The sequence below is a fragment of the Oncorhynchus masou genome, chromosome 21 (genome assembly GCF_036934945.1).
Source record: "Oncorhynchus masou masou isolate Uvic2021 chromosome 21, UVic_Omas_1.1, whole genome shotgun sequence".
Classification (NCBI taxonomy): Eukaryota; Metazoa; Chordata; class Actinopteri; order Salmoniformes; family Salmonidae; genus Oncorhynchus; species Oncorhynchus masou.
Window position 1 is genome coordinate 18,962,810 of NC_088232.1, and position 22,256 is coordinate 18,985,065.

Genomic DNA, 22,256 nt, shown 5'->3' on the forward strand with positions numbered 1-22,256 from the left:
ACATCAAACAGTCACACTCCAAACTCCACTATGACCAAGACCAAAGAGCTGTCAAAGGACACCAGAAACAAAATTGTAGACCTGCACCAGGCTGGGAAGACTGAATCTGCAATAGGTAAGCAGCTTGGTTTGAAGAAATCAACTGTGGGAGCAATTATTAGGAAATGGATGACATACAAGACCACTGATAATCTCCCTCGATCTGGGGCTCCACACAAGATTTCACCCCGTGGGGTCAAAATGATCACAAGAACGGTGAGCAAAAATCCCAGAACCACACGGGGGGACCTAGTGAATGACCTGCAGAGAGCTGGGACCAAAGTAACAAAGCCTACCATCAGTAACACACTACGCCGCCAGGGACTCAAATCCTGCAGTGCCAGGCGTGTCCCCCTGCTTAAGCCAGTACATGTCCAGGCCCGTCTGAAGTTTGATAGAGAGCATTTGGATGAGCCAGAAGAAGATTGGGAGAATGTCATATGGTCAGATGAAACTAAAATATAACTTTTTGGTAAAAACAACTCCTTGTGTTTGGAGGACAAAGAATGCTGAGTTGCATCCAAAGAACACCATACCTACTGTGAAGCATGGGGGTGGAAACATCATGCTTTGGGGCTGTTTTTCTGCAAAGGGACCAGGACTGATCCATGTAAAGGAAAGAATGAATGGGGCCATGTAATCGTGAGATTTTGAGTGAAAACCTCCTTCCATCAGCAAGGGCATTGAAGATGAAACGTGGCTGGGTCTTTCAGCATGACAATGATCCCAAACACACTGCCCGGGCAACGAAGGAGTGGCTTCGTAAGAAGCATTTCAAGGTCCTGGAGTGTCCTAGCCAGTCTCCAGATCTCAACCCAATAGAAAATCCTTGGAGGGAGTTGAAAGTCCGTGTTGCCCAGCAACAGCCCCAAAACGTCGCTGCTCTAGAGGAGATCTGCATGGAGGAATGGGCCAAAATACCAGCAACAGTGTGTGAAAACCTTGTGAAGACTTACAGAAAACATTTGACCTCTGTTATATACCCTTTGTTGGCAATGACAAAGTATTGAGATAAACTTTTGTTATTGACCAAATACTTATTTTCCACCATAATTTGCAAATAAATTCATTAAAAATTCTAGAATGTGATTTTCTGGAAAACAAATTATTATTTTGTCTGTCATAGTTGAAGTGTACCTATGATGAAAATGACAGGCCTCTCATCTTTTTAAGTGGGAGAACTTGCACAATTGGTGGCTGACTAAAAACTTTTTTGCCCCACTGTACATACTACCTCAATCAGCCTGACTAACTGGTGCCCCCGCACATTGGCTACCTGGACTATCTGCATTGTGTCCCGCCACCCACCAACCCCTCTTTTACGCTGCTACACTCTGTTTATCATACAGTCGTGGCCAAAAGTTTTGAGAATGACACAAATATTAATTTCCACAAAGTCTGCTTCTTCAGTGTCTTTAGATATTTTTGTCAGAAGTTACTATAGAATAATGAAGTATAATTACAAGCATTTTATAAGTGTCAAAAGCTTTTATTGAAAATTACATGAAATTGATTCAGAGTCCATATTTGCAGTGTTGACCCTTCTTTTTCAAGACCTCTGCAATCCGCCATGGCATGCTGTCAATTAACTTCTGGGCCACATCCTGACTGATGGCAGCCCATTCTTGCATAATCAATGCTTGGAGTTTGTCAGAATTTGTGGGTTTTTGTCTGTTCACCCGCCTCTTGAGGATTGACCACAAGTTCTCAATGGGATTAAGGTCTGGGGGAGTTTCCTGGCCATGTACCCAAAATATCAATGTTTTGTTGATATTCACCAAACTGTTCCTGGATGGTTGGGAGAGGTTTCTCTCGGAAGATGTGTTGGTACCATTCTTTATTTATGGCTGTGTTCTTAGGCAAAATTGTGAGTGAGCCCACTCCCTTGGCTGAGAAGCAACCCCACACATGAATGGTCTCAGGATGCTTTGTTGGCATGACACAGGACTGATGGTAGCGCTCACCTTGTCTTCTCCGGACAAGCTTTCTTCCGGATGCCCCAAACAATCGGAAAGGGGATTCAGAGAAAATTACTTTACCCCAGTCCTCAGCAGTCCAATCCCTCTACCTTTTGCAGAATATCAGTCTGTCCCTGATGTTTTTCCTGGAGAGAAGTGGCTTCTTTGCTGCCCTTCTTGACACCAGGCCATCCTCCAAAATTCTTCACCTCACTGTGCGTGCAGATACACTCACACCTGCCTGCTGCCCTTCCTGAGCAAGCTCTGTACTGGTGGTGCCCCAATCCGGCAGCTGAATCAAATTTGGGAGATGGTCCTGGCGCTTGCTGGACTTTCTTAGGTACCCTGAAGCCTTCTTCACAACAATTGTACCCCTCTCCTTGAAGTTCTTGATGATCTGATAAATGGTTGATTTAGCAATGATGTTGGCACGTGTTTCCTTGCAGGTAACCATGGTTGAAAGAGGAAGACCAATGATTCCAAGCACCACCCTCCTTTTGAAGCTTCCAGTCTGTTATTCGAACTCAATCAGCATGACAGAGTGATCTCCAGCCGTGTCCTCGTCAACACACACCTGTGTTAACGAGAGAATCACTGACATGATGTCAGCTGGTCCTTTTGTGGCAGGGCTGAAATGCAGTGGAAAAGTTTTGAGGATTCAGTTAATTTGCATGGCAAAGAGGGACTTTGAAATTAATTGAAATTCATCTGATCATTCTGGAGTATATGCCAATTGCCATCATACAAACTGAGCCTGCAGACTTTGTGAAAATTAATATTTGTGTCATTCTCAAAACTTTTGGCCACGACTGTATATGCAGTCACTTTAACCATACTTACATGTACATAATACCTCAATTAGCCCGACTACTGTTATTTTTCACTGTTGTTTTTATTTCTTTACTTATCTATTGTTCACCTAATACCTATTTTTTACTTAAAAATTGCACTGTTGGTTAGGACCTGTAAGTAAGCATTTCAATGTTGTATTCGGTGCACGTGACAAATAAACTTTGATTTGATTGATGTGCCTTTCCAAATCATAGCAAAGGGTCTGTATAATTATGTAAATAAGGTATCTGCTTTTTATGCTTACTATCTTTGCAAGCATTTCTAAAAACCTATTTTCATTTTGTCATTATGGGGTATTGTGTGTAATTTGAGGATTTTTCCCCCCCATAAATTTTAGAATAAGGCTGCAATGTAACAAAATGTGGAAAAGGTCAAGGGTTCTGAATACTTTCCGAATGCACTGTGTTTATCTCACAATTTACTTCAGGTGTGTGTGTTTTATTGTCTGTTCAAGGTCAGTGGCCTCTGGGCATCCAGCCAATTTAAGAGTTCAGGCTTGGTGTTTCATTTTTTAGCCCCTATCAGAACAAAATCCCTTGTTTTGCTTGAACTGGCTGTAACCGATTCCTTGAGATCCAGCAACGGAAAGCAAAATCTAGGAGGACAACTACATCAGGTGGCACATCAAGTCACACAAAGGTCTCCACAAAACCTAAAAGAAAACGTCATCAATGAGCCGCCAGAAAACGTGGCGAGATAGCACTTGCCCCAGTACTTTTCAATCTGGTCAATTTCAAGCAGCTGCAACAAACCTGTTTACCAGACATATTCATTAGTTCACATCATAGAACATTTTTGAAAAACATTTTTCAACTGGGAAGAATGCAGGCGTTTCTTATTAGACAAATTTCAGCCTGTTTGCCTCTATTCTGTCTAGTGAATACAACCCTGTCTCTGGGATTTCACACTGTCACAGTGGTCTTCTAGCTACAGCCTACAGAGCCTCATCAACCACACCTCTCAACAAATCAATGTAGTTGCACCAGCACCTCATTGTTTGACTCTGCAGTATGCGCGTGGTTTCTTTCTTCGCTCACGCTCCTCTCCTGCCTGGTTGCTTGTCTCATGAGAGAATGAACACACATTTTAAATGGAAAACAAGGTATGTGTTAATAAAAGTAGCTAATAAAAGCAGTTTAGTCATCCTCTAAAACTAGCTACATTGAAGCAATCTATAGCTAGCTAACAAAACTACTAGTGTTAGCTTTAGTAGCCTAGCTACAGTAGATAGCTAGCTAACATTAGCTAGCGAGGTTGATCCAATCATGCAGCAATCAGCTAACATTAATAACTTCGATTCACCGAATAAATGTGTTTGGAACAGGATAAAGAAGGTGAAATGATCGGATTCTGCTACCCAAGGCTAAGGGATAGTGAGTGATGTTCCTGAGAAAGGTGAGTCAGACAGTTTGTTAGTCCAGTAATGTTGGAATATAATGTTATTATTTTTTACTGCATGTGATAATTCCCAAATGTTTGTGGTGCAAATTCCACTGTCTTAAACGAGAAAAAAAAATTCATCACAGAGCAGTCTACACAGACAATTATGAACAGATTTGTCCAACTATAACAGATGGATATCAAATGCAGAGAGAGAGAATATATTTGTATTCTAGCACCACCATAACTTTCACAAATAGAGACAGGCAGCTTGAAAAGTCTATTGTGTATAGTGTTAAATGTAACCCTGCCTTACATAAAGCTCACAGACTGAATAATTGCAGAAGAGCACTGCCGTCAGATGAACAAATAAAAGTTTGACATACAATTCAAATAGTTCACAATGTAGAAAAGTGTCTGTCTTTTTTTGATTTTTCAAGGTCCACTATTTAACATTGTGTCTAGAGTGAAATAGACATTTAAATACATTGTAACCGTTCTTTGCATAATGCTCAACCGTGTTATAGTAGTTCGCTAAACTACAGAGTATGCTGTCCATTGAAGTAGTTGTTTCTGGCTCATTTGATATCCAATTCAGAATGAAAAATAGCAAGGTTTGTGGTAGTTTAAAAGGGTTTCATCCACCTATGGCCAGGAGTGTTTCCAATTCACATAACCTGACAAGAAAACTCCCAACCCTATTGTCATAGCACAGATTAAAAGGGAAGCATGCTATCTATAATAATAATACAAATATTTTGACATAGCCTATGAATAGGATCCAGAGTTTTACCTGACCAGATCATTAGATCAGAAAAAACTCCAGGCCCCAGAAAAGACTAGTAGACATTTTGCCACACCACTTTGGAACCGGTGGTGCCACCTCTGTGCCTATAACATAAGCTACACACAGAACAAATAGGCTACAATATATAGATTAGAGTGTAAAGAATATTTTCAGTATTTCTGCATCTATTTGAATCAATAATGAAATCCTATTATTTCATCCAAAAATGCTAGACTACAATTAAAAGGAAAAATCCACCCAAAACCACTCATTCCTTTAATTTACAGTGTTAAATAACACCAATATGTGGGAACAATATTTTTGTTGAGAACAAATGTTTCATTTTGGCATTATAGTAAGGTTTGTAGCAACATGGAGAATCAGTCTAGTGAGAGTGACTATCACAGTGCTACGTCATACCGGATGGATTTCGGCATGCTTGAAATGGCATTAACTCAGATAAACAGGGAATCAATAGAAGCATAGTTTGGGGGTGATGAGGGTGGGGTAGAGAGAATGTCTGCTAATAGAGGAATATTAAAGGCCCAGTGTACTACTTTAGTGAATAAAATATATATAAACAAAATTCAACGCACACTTAACCAGCATGGCTACCACAGCATTCTGCAGCGATACGCCATCCCATCTCTTTTGCGCTTAGTGGGACTATCATTTGTTTTTCAACAGGACAATGACCCAACACACATCCAGGCTGTGTAAGGACTATTTGACCAAGAAGGAGAGTGATGGAGTGCTGCATCAGAAGACTTGGCCTCCACAATCACCTAACCTCAACCCAATTAAGATGGTTTGAGATTAGCTGGACTGCAGAGTGAAAGAAAAGCAGCCAACAAGTGCTCAGCATTTGTGGGAACTCCTTCAAGACTGTAGGAAAATCATTCCAGGTGATGCCAGTTGAGAGAATCCCAAGAGTGTGCAAAGCTGTCATCGAGGCAAAGGGTGGCTACTTTGAAGAATCTCAAATCTCAAACATATTTTGGTTACTACATGATTACATGTGTTATTTCATAGTTTTGATGTCTCCACTATTATTCTACAATGTAGAAAATAGTAAAAATAAAGAAAAACCCGAGTATGAGACTCCAAACTTTTGACTGGTTCTGTACAGTTGAAGTTTACATATACCTTAGCCAAATATATTTAAACTCAGTTTCACAATGCCAGACATGTAATCCTTGTAAAAATTCCCTGTCAGTTAGGATCACCACTTTATTTTAAGAATGTGAAATGTCAGTCGCTCTGGATAAGAGCGTCTGCTAAATGACTTAAATGTAAATGTAAATTGTTTAACTTGGGTCAAACGTTTTGGGTAGCCTTCCACAAGCTTCCCACAATAAGTTGGGTGTATTTTGGCCCATTCCTCCTGACAGAGATGGTGTAACTGAGTCAGGTTTGTAGGCCTCCTTGCTCGCACACGCTTTTTCAGTTCTGCCCACACATTTTCTATAGGATTGAGGTCATGGCTTTGTGATGGCCACTCCCATACCTTGACTTTGTTGTCCTTAAGCCATTTTGCAACAACTTTGGAAGTATGCTTGGGGTCATTGTCCATTTGGAAGACCCATTTGCAACCAAGCTTTAACTTCCTGACTGATGTCTTGAGATGTTGCTTCAATATATCCACATCATTTTCCTCGTGATGCCAACTATTTTGTGAAGTGCACCAGTCCCTCCTGCAACAAAGCACCTCCACAACATGATGCTGCCACCCCCGTGCTTCACGGTTGGGATGGTGTTCTTTGGCTGTGCAAGCCTCCCCCTTTTTCCTCCAAACATAACAATGGTCATTATGGTCAAACAGTTCTATTTTTGTTTCATCAGGGCAGAGGACATTTTTTCAAAAAGTACGATCTTTGTCCCCATGTGCAGTTGCAAACCTTAGTCTGGCTTTTTTATGGCGGTTCTGTAGCAGTGGCTTCTTCTTCCTTGCTGAGCAACCTTTCAGGTTATGTCAATATAGGACTCGCTTTACTGTGGATATAGATACTTTTGTAGTGGTTTCGTCCAGCATCTTCACAAGGTCCTTTGCTGTTGTTCTGGGATTGATTTGCATTTTATGCACCAAAGTATGTTAATCTCTAGGAGACCTAACACGTCTCCTTCCTGAGAGGTATGATGGCTGCGTGGTCCCATGGTGTTTATACTTGCGTACCATTGTTTGTACAGATGAACGTCGTAACTTCAGGCGTTTGGAAATTGCTCCCAAGGATGAACCAGACTTGTGGAGATCTACAATTTTTTTCTGAGGTCTTGGCTGAAGCAAAGAGGCACTGAGTTTGAAGGTAAGCCTTGAAATACATCCACAGGTACACCTCCAATTGACTCAAATGATGTCAATTAGGCTATCAGGAGCTTCTTAAGCCATGACATAATTTTCTGGAATTTTCCAAGTTGTTTAGAGGCACAGTCAATTTAGTGTATGTAAATGTCTGACCCACTGGAATTGTGAAACACTGGATTATAAGTGAAATAATCTGTCTAAACAATTCTTGGAAAAAATTACTTGTCATGCACAAAGTAGATGTCCTAACCAACTTGCCAAAACTATAGTTTTTTAACAATAAATTTGTGGAGTGGTTGAAAAACGAGTTTTAATGACTCCAACCTAAGTGTATGTAAACTTCCGACTTCAACTATATTTTTTTTTTTTTGGGGGGGGGGGGTTGATTGAATTCTAGAGGCGTTGACGGGAGAGGAACATTTTCATAAACCACCAAGCAGCCGCATACAGCATGTGGAAAGGAATCTGGAATGCGGAACCCAATGCGAACAGTAATGTTTTCAGAAGGCATAAAAAAGGAAACCATCCGGTACAAAACAGTTTGAATAGTTCAGAGTTCATCACAACAATGATATCACTTCTTGAATTATGTCTACAGTAAAAACAACTATTCAGATTGTCAGTTTTAGTGGGAATAATGTCTTTCTACAGTAGGCATGTTGGAAAATGTACTTAAACAAGCGCAGCCGCTTATTCATTTGAACCATTACAACCGATTGTAGACCATATTTGATATACTAAAAGTGTTACTAACCTAAAGTTTGTCTTACCTGCTGATCCACCGGCAATGATCTGGTGAGATGCCTCCCGTAATAAACCTTGCTTTTTGGGGGATGTCATGTTGTTTCGTTAGTCTGCCTGCAAAAGCACACATCACATCAACATGAGTTCGCTGACATACCTTCCAGAAACACGCGATACAAAATCTACAGTAAGTTAATTTCAACGTGGTGAAATACAATGTGTAACTATGACCTAGTGATTTTTTTGGGGGTGACCAAAGTGTCGAGTATGTCCCAAACACGGGCAACTGCAACTGGAATTTCAGGCTATTCAAACTTCGGGTTTACCTGTTAGTGGATCAGAAATGACAGTTTGGGCATATTCATAACACCGATTCTGTATAAAAACGTGTTTTAAACGGAAGAACACGAAACGGGGCGGGACCTACCTGAATTTATCCAATAGAAACTCTCTATGGACACATTCTTCCGCTTGTCAATTTCGCTTCGAGTGTAACGTTGACCAGCGCAATAGCAAAATGATGCATTTCCGAGTTGGGTAGCCCATAGAGATAGATAGAGAACTCATTTGTAACTGTGCAGAATGGGTATCGGGAGGGATCAGCCAATGAAGTTGGAAGTCCCACCCAGTTGGCTACGTTAAAATGGAAGCCCTAAATGGCGCTAAAATGGCCTTCTGTCCACAAGAGGCCTCTATCATTCTCTATGGTGTAGCCCAACTCGACACGCTCAGTTTAATTTTAACCTTGACGATGGTAAGGTTTCTACGGTAGTGGTGCATGATGTAACAGCATAGCCTACAAGAAAAACTCAAAACATATAACCTCAAGTTTTAAGTTATAGGCTATGCAAAAAATAATGCCATGATATTTGTTATAGAGCCCACAGTGGAGGTCATAATACCCATAAAACCTAGCGGTCAAACAGGGAAATGGTTCTAAACGTTTTTCCACAATAGTTTTCCCATAGGGAATTTAAGAAACACTTAAAATAAGGGCTGTGTTTCGTGTAGGCATACCCTGGCTTCACCATCTGACAGTCCGACACACAAATCTGGGTTTGGCTGATGCCAGGAGAACGCTTCCTCCCCGAATGCATAGTGCCAAATAAAGTTTGGTGGATGAAGAATAATGCAGGTTACGTGTGCCTTCAATTCTAAATAAATCACAGACAGTGTCACCAGCAAAGCACCCCCACACATCACACCTCCTCCTCCATGCTTCACGGTGGGAACCACACATGTGGAGATCATCCATTCACCTTCCAATCGCTGTGTCCTACAAAGACACAGCGGTTGGAACCAAAAATCTCAAATTTGGACTCATCAGACCAAAGGACAGATGTACATAGGGCCACAGCCTCGAAGGTGCAAGGTTGAGTAACCAGGTGGTAGCCAGCTAGTGACCGTGACTAAGTTCTGGGCAGGGTACTGGGTGGAGGTCGGCTAGTGATGGATATTTACTGTTTTTCAGTCTCTTTTCACAGTTTTGATGCACAAGTACTGACCTCGCCTTCTGGTTGATAGCAAGGTGAACAGGCCGTGGCTCAGGTAGCTGAGGTCCTTGATTATCTTCATGTGACACCGGGTGCTGTAGATGTCCTGGAGGGCAGGCAATGTGCCCCTGGTGATGTGTTGGGCAGACCACGCCAACCACTAGACAGCCTTGCGGATAGTGCAGTTGCCATACCAGGTGGTGACACAGGCGTTGTAATTCAGAGTAACATGCGCATTATGGCAGACTACTGTCCAGACCCGGGTTCAAATACTATTTAAAATATATCAATTACTTTAACATACATTTGAAGTAAGTATTCCATTTTTTTTTACAAGTAATTTGATATTTTAATGTATTTGGAAATACACGTGGAAAGATACTCAAATACACTGACTCAAATACACTCCCATGCATTTAACCCATGTATTTGAAATAAGTATTTGAAAATACTCTCAAATAGGGTTAGTATTTGTTAAGCTACTAACATAGTGCGATACCTAAGCTGTCATGGTGCGGCAGGTAGCCTAGTGGTTTGAGCGTTGGGCCCCGAGCAGACAAGGTAAAAGATATGTCGTTCTGCCCCTGAACAAGGCAGTTAACCCACCGTTCCTCGGCCGTCATTGTAAATAAGAATTTGTTCTTAACTGACTTGCCTAGTTAAATAAATAAAACATGTGTGCAATACGTCGTTTTTGTAACAGCCTAAACATTATGAAACCTCTATTCGAATAATTCAAATAAGCCTCACATAATTCAACAGTCTCTCCATAGACCTCCATCCGAAAAAGGGCCTATCTCACGCTGACAGATTTTGGGCGGAGTACTATCTTCTCGCGTCACACCCTCTCTGTAAACGGGTTCAATGGGTATGCCGTCATCATAGTGGGCGTGGCACACGTCTCAAGCGGCATAATAGTAAGTAAAATGATATATAGCCTTCTGAGGTAAACAATGCTATAAAAAAATAAGAAAGGATATTCAGTGTCTCATTACAACATATTTTGTAATGGGATGTAATTGTGAATCAAAATGACTCTTTTCTTAATACTCTCACCTTTTTAGAATATTGTCCCTGTTACTGTCAAATAATGGAGAATTTTTGGGGGGAAGTTTGTGAAATACATGTTTCTTAACAGAAATCCGTTTTTTAAATAGGATCAATTTAATTTTCCTCAAATTTGCAATCAGCTAGCTTGATAGTGAAAGCTAGCGTAGCTGGATTTTACTTAGAAAGATATGACTTCACCAACTTTAATAAACCCTAGAAAGCTATATTCATAACCATACAGGTATATGACTACAAACGTTTATTTTGAAGTATTTGACTAGGGTGACAATAAAACAGTCATTGGAATTGTTGAGGGGTGAGGGGGTCTTTCTGGTTGCATTCAATGAAATGTCCACTAAAGTTTCATGTTGAGAATGTTGATCTGATAAGCCTAAATGTATAATGAACAAAAATATAAACGCAACATGCAACAATTTACAATGATTTTACTGAGCTACAATTCATATAAGGAAATCAGTCAATTGAAATATATTAATTTGGCACTAATCTATGGATTTCACAAGACTGGGCAGGGGCGGAGCCATGGGTGGGCCTGGGACGGCATAGGCCCACCTACTGGGGAGCCAGGCCCAGCCAGTCAGAATTAGTTTTTCCCCACAAAGGGCTTTATTACAGACAGAAATAATCCTCAGTTTTCATCAGCTAGCTGGGTGGCTGGTCTCACACAATCTCGCAGGTGAAGAAACCAGATGTTGAGGTCCTGGGCTGGAGTGGTAACATGTGGTCTGCATGTGGTGGACATTCATGCAGTCAGCATGAAATTGCACACTCCCTCAAAACTTGTGTTGTGTGACAATACTGCACATTTTTGAGTGGCCTTTAATTGCCCCCAGCACAAGGTGCACCTGTGTAATAATGATGCTGTTTAATCAGCTTCTTGATATGCCACATCTGTCAGGTAGATGGATTCTCTTGGCTAAGGAGAAATGCTCACTACCAGGGATGTAAACACAATATGTGCACAACATTTGAGAGTAATAAGCTTTTTGTGCTTATGGAACATTTCTGGGATCTTTTATTTCAGCACATGAAACATGGGACCAACACTTTAGATTTTTATTCAGTATAATTCATTTAATAAATTTATAGGCTACACAATTACTACATAATATAATTATATTCAAGTATGATGATATTAATAATACTAATTAAATAATAATACTAACAATAAATGACAATGATTATTGTTCCACAAAAATAGCTAATTTCCAAAAATATATATTTAATTTGTACAAATTATTTTATTTTATCATTGAAATATAGAAACAACTCATATACGCTCATTTCTCCTTCTTTACAATAAATAATTGTGTCCCATTTTTGCCAATCAAGTTGTCCAAATTTCCCAATATTGGCTGAAAAAATACAATATTTTGTATAGTGTAGTAGAGTTCTTAAGCTATTTAGAATGGTATCATGTTGGGGGTTAAGACAACGGGCTGAATCTGTAAGGCGTTCAAGAAATTACATTTTCAGAAAGTGTCCCACTTTACCAATACTCACCCTACAATTTGGTAGACCATTGTCGTAACCCCTATTACTAGTCTATTCAACCTCTCTCTCGTATCGTCTGAAATTCATAAAGATTGGAAAGCAGCCGCGGTCAAGGTGAGACACTCTAGACCCAAACTGTTACAGACCTATATCCATCCTGCTCTGCCTTTCTAAAGTCTTTGAAAGCCAAGTGAACAAACAGATCACCGACCATCTCGAATCCCACCATACCTTCTCTGCATTGCAATCCGGTTTCCGAGCTGGTCACGGGTGCACCTCAGCCACGCTCAAGGTCCTAAATGATATCATAATATATCATATCATTGATAAAAAACAGTACTGTGCAGCCGTCTTCATCAACCTGCTCAAGGCTTTGAACACTGTCAATCACCGTATTCTTATTGGCAGACTCAACAACCTTGGTTTCTCTAATGACTGCCTTACTTAGTTCACTAACTAATGAGCTTCAATGCCTTACAACACTGCTTCCATGGCCTCCAACTGCTCTTAAACGCTAGTAAAACTAAATGCATGCTCTTACTTTTTTGCCCCGCTGTATCTCACTGGTCATCCCCAAAGCCAACACCTACTTTGGCCGCCTTTCCTTTCAGTTCTCTGCTGCCACTATTGCCCTATTTATTGCCTTACCTCCTTTGCACACACTTTATACAGACTTTCTATTGTGTTGTTGACTGTACGTTTGTTTATCCCATGTGTAACTATGTGTTGTTTTTTGTCTCACTGCTTTGCTTTATCTTGGCTAGGTCGCAGTTGTAAATGAAAACCAGTTCTCAACTGGCCTACTGTCACGGCTGATTTCCTCCTCTTCCTCTGAAGAGGTGAAACAAGGATCGGACCAAAATGCAGCGTCGTAAGTGTCCATGGTTTTAATAGGAAAACTCAACATGAACACAACTACAAAACAAGACACGTGAAAACCCGAACCAGTCCCGTGTGGCACAAACACTGACACAGGAAACAATCACCCACAAAATACCCAAAGAATATGGCTGCCTAAATATGGTTCCCAATCAGAGACAACGATAGACAGCTGCTTCTAATTGAGAACCAATCCAGGCAACCATAGACATACAATTTACCTAGACAGGGACAGCCCCATAAACATACAAACCCCTAGACAAGACAAACACATAAAACCCCCATGTCACACCCTGACCTAACCAAAATAATAAAGAAAACAAAGATAACTAAGGCCAGGGCGTGACACCTACCTGGTTAAATAAAGGTGAAATAAATAAATATTAATACATTTGGTTTTTATAACCATTTAAATATTCAAATAAAAGTATTTGTTTTGGGCTGTGTATTAAATACACATGTGCTGTGCATTCGGAAATTATTCAGACCCTTAACTTTTTCCACGTTACAGCCTTATTCTAAAATTGATTAAATTATTGTTTTTCCTTATAATTCTACACACCGTACCCTATAATGACAAAGTGAAAACAGTTTTTTAGAATTATTGCAAATTAGAAATAGAAATACCTTTTTTACATAAGTATTCAGACCCTTTGCTATGAGACTTGGGCTGCATCCTGTTTCCATTGATCATCCTTGAGATGTTTCTAAACTTGATTGGATTCACCTGTGGTAAATTCAATGATTGGACATGATTTGGAAAGGCACACACCTGTCTATATAAGGTCCCACAGTTGACAGTTGCATGTCAGAGCAAAAACCAAGCCATGAGGTCAAAGAAATTGTCCGTAGAGCTCAGAGACAGGATTGTGTTGAGGCACAGATCTGGGGAAGGGTACTGTTAAAGGATTTTTTATCAATCATGACTAATTATGTATACCGTAATTTCCGGACTATAAGCCGCTACTTTATTCCCACGCTTTGAACCTCGCTGTTTATACAATGACGCGGCTAATTTATGGATTTTTCCCGCTTTCACAAGATTCATGCCGCCGAAAAACTGAGCACCGTCACATAATGTGACGTAAATCGAGCGTGCTCAAACTTCCCATCATTCTGACTACGGTAGCAATTTTGTCACCCTCATCATGGCAAAGACACGGAGAAATGCATATGATGCAGCTTTCAAGTTGAAGGCGATCGATCTGGCTGTTGGAAAAGGAAATAGAGCTGCTGCATGGGAGCTTGGCCTTAATGAGTCGATGATAAGACGTTGGAAACAGCAGCGTGAGGAACTGATTCAGTGCAAAAAGACAACAAAAGCTTTCAGAGGGAAGAAAAGCAGATGGCCCAAACTATTTGCAGCCACTCGACATCAGTGTAAATCGTGCATTTAAGGTGGCGCTCCTTGTTCAGTGGGAGGCTTGGATGACACGTGGGGAGAAATCCTTCACTAAAACGGGCCGCAGGCGAATAGCATCTTATGGTCAAGTCTGCCAGTGGGTCCTGACAGCGTGGAGCATTGTCAAAAAATCCACTATCATCAACAGGTTTCGGAAGGCTGGACTGCTGCATGTTGAAGGGGCAGCATGAGCTCAGCGGGGTATTTGCCTCCGGATGAAAGTGACGAGAGCGACAATGAAAACGATCCAACATCGGATGAAGCAATTCTGAGGCTATTCAATTCCGACACCGAAGGAGATGACTTCAGTGGTTTCAGTGCACAGGAGGAGGAAGATAGTGACCAAGGACTTTCTTGGTAGGCTACTGTTTTAATTTTTGTTACAAGCCGTGTTTCATTAAAGCCTATTTATTTTTGTTACAAGCCGTGCTTCGTTAAAGCCTATTTATTTTTGTTACAAGCTGTGTTTCGTTTAAAGGCTGTGTAAAGTTAATTTGTTTCAATGTACCGGTAGGCACATGCGGCTTATAGACATGTGCGGCTTATTTGTGTACAAAATACATATTATTTAATAATTCAGTGGGTGCGGTTTATATTAAGGTGTGCTTAATAGTCCAGCAATTACGATACATTTCAATAAGGACTGACTAATCAGAATACTATTATGTTACTGTATAGATGTATGAATTTTATTTTAATCCTAGTACTGAATATAATGTGTGTAATTATAATCAAGAATTAGAACAATGACTGTCTGTTCCTTGGTAGAAACGAAATAACTGTCTGGAATGCTTATCTACACAGGAAGACCTTGGCTCAGTCTTAAATTATCTATACTGGTGGGAGTCGATGTAGGAAGGCTTGAGAACTATATTGCCATTGTACCAGAGTGGAGAAGAGACGGGACTGTTCGAAAACTAATGACGTCATTTTCAGTTTATAACCTGTGGTAATTTGTATCGTGTTCAGTACTGTCACGCCCTGGTCGAAGTATATTGTGTTTGTCTTCATTTATTTGGTCAGGCCAGGGTGTGACCTGGGTTTATTGTGGTGTGTTTTGTCTTGGGGTTTTGTTAGGTATTGGGTGTGTGGTTTAGTGGGGGTATCTAGCATAGTCTATGGCTGTCTGGAGTGGTTCTCAATCAGAGGTAGGTGTTTATCGATGTCTTTGATTGGAAACCATATTTAGGCAGCCATATTCTTTGAGTGTATCGTGGGTGATTGTTCCTGTCTCTGTGTTAGTTTTCACAAAACAGGCTCGGTCACTTTGGATTTTCTTTTTGCTTGGAAGGAAAAGGAGTTGGAGCCTTTAGGACGAGAATCTTTTGGAAGGATTATATTGATGGGGATTCTAAAGCTGACGGTGAACGACGTGTTTTGTTTCCAAGGCAACTCGTTGGAAGGAGCATACGACGTCGCGCTATATACAGAAGAAAAACATGATGATATCCTGAGAAGGGCAAGAGCAGTGGGAAGTGAGAGGCCGATGTGCCACTACGAAATATCAAGCCTGGCGAAGAATAACTTTAGGGTTGTAACTGTTAACATTTACAACCCTTACGTTAAGGATGAAGAGGTGAGGGCTTTTCTGGGGAGATACATGGATAACGTTTCCTCAGCTAGGCACCTCAAAGACTCCCTTGGGTTTTGGAATGGGAGGAGAGGTTTCCAGGCCCTCCTCAGGGAGGACCCAAAGGGACATGGTGGCTACCTTCATCCTCCTGCTATGTTCTCCCTTGGGGCTGACAGGGGGACATTGTTTTATGCACGTCAGCCCCCATTTTGCAGGCGCTGTATGGCCTATGGACACATTTTCGCCTCGTGCCGCATGAGAAAATGCAGATTTTGTGGATCTGAGGATCACGAGGCGAGGGATTGTGACAAGCCTAAGACATGCCATGGGTGTGGCTCGTCAGCAGACCTGTGGCGGGGGTGCCCGGCCCGTCAGAGGTCATATGCGTCTGTGGCTGGGGGGGGGAAGCAGGAGCGGGGGATGGGGGAAGAAGAGGAGGGGAAGGAAACACGCCTCATGACAAGAATACAAGTCCAGAGGGGAAGGCCACAAGGAAGGAAGAGGAGCAAGAAGCGGCGGATGGAAGAGAGAAGGAAACGGAAGGCACGGGAGTAGGAGAACCAGGAAAAGCGGTGGAAGAAGGCAACCGAGTGGAGGAGCATGAGAGAGAAGAAAGCGAGGGAGGAGTGGTGGAGAAGAAGACGGTGGAAGAGCAAGTGGACTGGGGGGAAAGTGACATGGTGGAAGAGATGAGGGGTATGGTGGAGGAGCTGGCGGGGGGGGGGGGTGGTATCTCTCCACTGCCGCCATCACCAAAGAAGAGAATGAAGAGGAGGGTGCAATTGACCGACAGTGAGGGGGAGGGGATGGCCAAGAGAGTGATGGGGGTGGGAGAAACCTCTGGGTTGCTGCTGGTTTCCCAAGACTCTCAACTTCATTTGGGTGGGGACACACCTAACAAGACTCAGGACTGGGTACAGGAGGAGGTGGGGAGTTTTTTGTTTGGGGACTCAGCCTCCCCAATTTTTTTCCAAACCAGCTGCAACACTGGGGAGGGGGAGGATTGTGGGGGTAGACCCAGGGTGCAGGGCACCCCGAAGCCAAACACTATTCCTGCATCCTGGGATGGTGTGATGGAGGAAGAGGGGGGAATGTCGGGATTACGGATGGTGTTCTCACCGGTAGATATGGAGCAGGGGAGCATCGGGTGAGTCTCCTGTTTTTTTTTTCTGTCTGAGTTTAGAATTTGAGTGTATTACATGTTTTATTTTTTTCATGGAGTCTAATTTTACTTTTGTTAGTTTAAATGTAAGGGGTTTAAGAGATATTGTTAAGAGGAGGGTGGTTTTTAGTTATTTGGAGGGTGTGGGGTTTGATTTGTGTTTTTTACAGGAGGTTCCCCTGAGGGATGGAGGGGATGTTAGTAGATTTAAGAGGGAGTGGGACAAGGGGGAGTCGGTTTGGGGTGTAGGGGGGGTGCACTCATCGGGGGTAGGGATTTTGTGTGGGCACAGGGAGATAAAAGTGGAGGGTTCTTTTGTGGTAATGCAGGGGAGGGTTATAGGGGTGGATGTCACGATAAGGGATTGTAAATTTAGATTAGTGGTGGTGTATGGGCCACAGGTGGTGGCAGACAGGAAGGAGATGGTGGACTGTCTGACGCCCCTGTGTGTCACAAATAGGAAATTAGTGATAGGGGGGATTTTAATACAGATTTAGGAAGAGGGGGGATAACAGTGCAGGCGCTATTGCTAGGCTAATGGCTTGCCATGGTCTGGTAGATGGTGGTATGCACACTACTCCGAAAATGGACGGTCCTACATGGCGTAACTCCAGGGGGGTTGAGCGGAGGCTCGATTATATTTTTGTACCCAGGTCTTTGGGTAAGTTGTCTGGGAGGCTGTTGCCTGTTTTCTTTTCGGATCACGACGGGGTGCTCCTGCAGGTGGGGTCGCCAGTCTGCCTCTTTGGTAAGGGGTACTGGAAGCTAGATCGGGATGTGCTGGAGGAGCAGGCTTTTGTTGACGGGTTTTATGTTTTCTTTAGGAGGCTTGAGGGTCTCCGGTCCATGTGCGAGGGGTGTTAGAGTGGTGGGAATTAGTTAAGGTGAGGATTAGGGCTTTTATAATAGGGTATTGCAAGAGGAAAAAAGGGAGGAGAGGAGGGAGGTGGATCGTATCCAAAGGTTAATTGAACTCGAATACGAGGCAGGCAACCTCGGCGGGTCGTTTGACTGGGAGAGATCCTCAACCCTAAAGGCGCAGCTCAGGGAGTTGCAGGAGCGGAAGGCTCGAGCTTTCCTGGAGCGTGCGCATAGCGGCTTTCTAGAACATAATGAGACTTGTTCTGCTATGTTCTTTAAGTTGGTTAGGGCAAGACAGAGTAGGAAGGTAATGCATGGTGTTAGGGAAGAAAATGGTAGTATAGTTAGAGAACCAGAGGATATGGTCAGGGTGACAACTGATCATTTCCAAGGTTTATTTAAGGAAAGGGAAATAGATGTAGAGCAGGGAAATGTGTTTTTAGAACACTTGTCCAGGCGGTTGCCGGAGGACATTAGAGAAGTGATGGAGGCCCAGATCTCACTAGAAGAGGTTGAGAGCGCTCTTAGGAAGATGGGAAAAGGGAAGGTGCCTGGGATGGATGGGCTGCCGGCTGAGTTTTATCTCAAGTTTTGGGGTATACTTGGACCAGTGGTCCTCGAAGACTTGAAGGCCATCCTTGAGACGGGGGTCCCGGGGGGATCAATGGCTGTTGGTGTGCTGTCACTTTTATATAAGAAGGGGGAAGTAACAGACCTTGGCAACTGGCGGCCATTGACCATGCTGTGTGTAGATTACAAGCTACTTGCAAAGGTTTTAGCAGACCGGTTGCGCACAGCCCTTCCCTACGTCGTTCATGAGGATCAGACGTGCGGGGTAGAGGGCCGCTCTATTAGATGGAACCTACAGTTAATCAGGGACTCCATCGCTTGGGTTGAAGATAGAGGACTGCCTTTTACGGTAGCAGCGCTAGATCAGGCGAAAGCCTTCGATCGCGTGAATAGATCCTTTTTATTCAGAGTGTTAGGTCGATTAGGATTTGGGGAGAAGTTTATAGGATGGATTCGTACATTATATGTTGGAGCGGGGTGCCGAGTTAGTGTAAATAGTCACTTGGGTGACGTTTTTGACCTCTCGTCTGGGGTCAGGCAGGGGTGCCCACTCTCGGCTCTCCTCTTCGTTCTGTATATGGAGCCTCTGGGGGCTGCCATTAGGGCAGACACAGGGGTGGAAGGTCTGCTGATCCCTGGAAGGGGTGGACTGCGTGTTAAGATGACGCAGTACGCCGACAACACTTCCTTGTTGTTGTGCAAGGACTCGTGCCTGACAAGGTCCCTTGCCATCTTTGGGGATTTCACTCGAGCATCGGGAGCAGTTCTGAACCATGCAAAGTCTTCCGTCAAGTTTTTCGGAAGATGGCGCGGTAGAACGGATGTGCCTGGGGGGTTATCTCTCTGTGAGGGGGCCCTGAGGATTCTCGGGGTCCATTTTGAGACCTCCGGCTCAGCGACGCTAAACTGGAACATGCGTATCGCAGTGGTACAGAGGAAGCTAGCAATGTGGAAAGCTAGGTATTTGTCTTTTATGGGTAAAGTCCTGGTCCTAAAGGTGGATGTGTTGCCGTCGCTTTTGTATTTGGCATACATCTACCCATTGCCGGCTTGTCTGAGAAGACCTCTAGTGAAGCTTGTGTTTCAGTTTATGTGGAGTGGCAGGTATGAGTGGGTCGCCAGGGCACGCATGATCTGTCCCATCGGGGAGGGAGGTAGGGGGTACCCCATTTCCCCTCAAGCTGGACACAATTTTTGTTTCTTTCTTGTTAACGGAGCTTGCTCAGCCAGTGATACACCCGTCCGGTTACCTCCTGCGGGTATTTTTCTCGTATCAGGCGAGAAGCATAATGGTGTGGTCTAACACGGGTCCTCGGGCGGAACAGCTGCCATGGCACTTTGGTCATGCGGCCAAGTGGCTGCGTGCGCACCCAGAGGTTGAAGTTGCCCGAGTAGGTTTAGATCATAGGCACCTGTACGAGGAGGTCAGAAAGGCAGAGAGTCCGGCGCCTGTAGTAGGCATCTCGGAAGTGGTCTGGGAGGGAGTGCAGGTGAGGGGTCTGGACAACAGGCTCAAGGACCTGAATTGGTTGAGCCTTCATAAGTGTTTGCCGGTACGTTCCATCTTGTACCGGTATAGTTTAGTGCAATCCCCCACCTGTCCAAGATCCTCTTGTGGCAGGGAGGAGACTGTGTGCCATGTCTTTTGGGACTGTGCCTTTGCTGGAGTAGTATGGGCTAGGGCACGGGTGTTGTTAGGTTTCGTAAAGGGGGATTTTGTATTGACGTGGGCCAGGTTAGAGAGGGGTGTAGGGAGAGCGAGAGGGACGGATAGAGACAGGTTTCTGCTCTGGCTTCTCATTAGTCTCTTTAAACGGGGGCTGTGGGAAGCAAGGCTGAACATGGAGAAGACAGGGAGAGATTGGGGGGTGGAAGGGATAGTGAGGAGAGTGGAAGGAGATTTGAGGGGGAGGATGAAGAGGGAGGAGAGGAAGTGGGGGCAGCATGCTGCTCGGGAGAGGTGGAAGGGGGGTTTAGGGCTGGGTGTCATTTAGATTTGTAAGAGGATAGATTAGGGACAGGGAGATAGGGGAAGGTATTTTGTAGGGTGATGGGGAGGGAAGATGCTCCCCTGAGGTTTAGTTTGGGGTTTATGTTTAGTTTAATTTATTTAGTTTAATTATAAATACCATTAATTGAGTATGTATGTAAATTATGAGTTGTAAAGAATGAATGGTATTGATGATAATAAATTATTTTTTATTAAAAAAAATAGGCTGGTTAGGTTTTCATGGTACGTTTTTGTATTGTTCGTGTTTATTCGTTAATTAAACATGCATGAAAATTACCACGCCGCATTTTGGTCCAATCCTTGCTACACCTCTTCATCAGAGGAGGACTTAGAAGAACCGTAACAAGTACTCTCGAGAATAAACGCTACTGATTGATTTTGAGACTGGTCTCTGTCCATTTTATGCAAATAAGGGTCTTACAAATTCTTAGGAGTGGGCAGAGTGTTTAATTGAATTGGTTAAATAAAACATAAAGGAATTTCATTCCTGTAACAGGTACCAAAACATTTTTGCAGCATTGAAGGTCCCCAAGAACACAGTGGCCTCCATCATTCTTAAATGGAAGAAGTTTGGAAACACTAAGACTTTTCCTAGAGCTGGCTGCCCAGCCAAACTGAGCAATTGAGGGAGAAGGGCCTTGGTCAGGGAGGTGACCAAGAATCCAATGGTTCCTCTGTGGAGATGGGAAAACCTTCTCTGAATACATTTAATTAAACCCCAAAAAACACACACTGGGTAGCCCACCAATTTAATCAGGGAGTTTTTGTTCAATTAGTTTTTCTGTTAGTTTCTTGCAAGTAATTCCTTTAAATATGGTGTACCTTTAATTAGAATTTGATTGGCACAAGACTAAAATGTAGACTACGGAGAATGCGCTCAGAACACAGAAAGATAGCCATGAAAACATATGTACACATTATTACACATTATTTATGTTTTGGGAAAAATCATGGATCTTACTGGAAAAAAATAGAGCTTTTACGCACAAACCCCAAAAAGTTGGTTTGATTCATTCTGAAAGTTGCCATGTTCAGTTCATCAATGGCAACATTGGAAGTAATGTAGCCTACACTATATTTATACTATGGAGAATAGTATGAAATGGTACGATATAATAAATATATCCTAATTGCCTGCACTTATCATGGAACTGTGTGTTTGCAAATGCCAAGTCTTGTGCCATGCGTCAAGTTCAGGTTTGAGCGCCATAATGAGCTCCATAATGAGCGCCATAATGAGCTCCATAATGATTTATTAAACCTACATGTCCACATTCGTTTTTTTTACTATAATTTGTATTTGGCCTAGTATCCACTATTACTTGACCCTCAGCCAAAAACCACAAGGACGTGACAGTGTTTTACAGGGGAAATAAATAAAGGTTGGCTGAATCAAAGAATGTAATGTAATGATACTAATGCAGGGAGGGGAACAAAAAAGGCTGCTACGGATAGCGGCTAATAATATTTAACATAGCCTATAGCCTAGACATTTAAGGAAACAGTTGGGGCATATGATTAAAACATTTGGTATGTCTCTTTGCCTTGTTGACATTTACCGCCATGCATAGGTTCAAGGTCAGAAACGCATAGAGAGAAAAGTGCAGAAAAAGGGGAACAGTTCCATTTACACATGCGTAACTTTGGTCTGAATTTCCCCCCATAGGGCCTAAAGCAA

At 42.8% G+C, this 22,256-nt stretch overlaps 1 protein-coding gene across 3 annotated transcripts in view; it reads right to left on the reverse strand.

Annotated features, from left to right (window-relative positions):
* slc25a21 (solute carrier family 25 member 21) overlaps nucleotides 1-8,589 on the reverse strand; it is a 233,406-nt gene extending 224,817 nt beyond the window's left edge. Inside the window, exons 1-2 of one of the 3 annotated variants that reach the window (XM_064927715.1) lie at nucleotides 8,490-8,589; nucleotides 8,089-8,176 (exon numbers count right to left, since the gene is read on the reverse strand). In XM_064927715.1, coding sequence (XP_064783787.1) covers nucleotides 8,089-8,158 — 70 coding nt within the window. In that variant the 5' untranslated portion in view covers nucleotides 8,159-8,176; nucleotides 8,490-8,589. The other 2 variants (XM_064927713.1, XM_064927714.1) reach the window with 2 other exon arrangements.
* Between the last annotated feature and the right edge of the window lie 13,667 nt (nucleotides 8,590-22,256).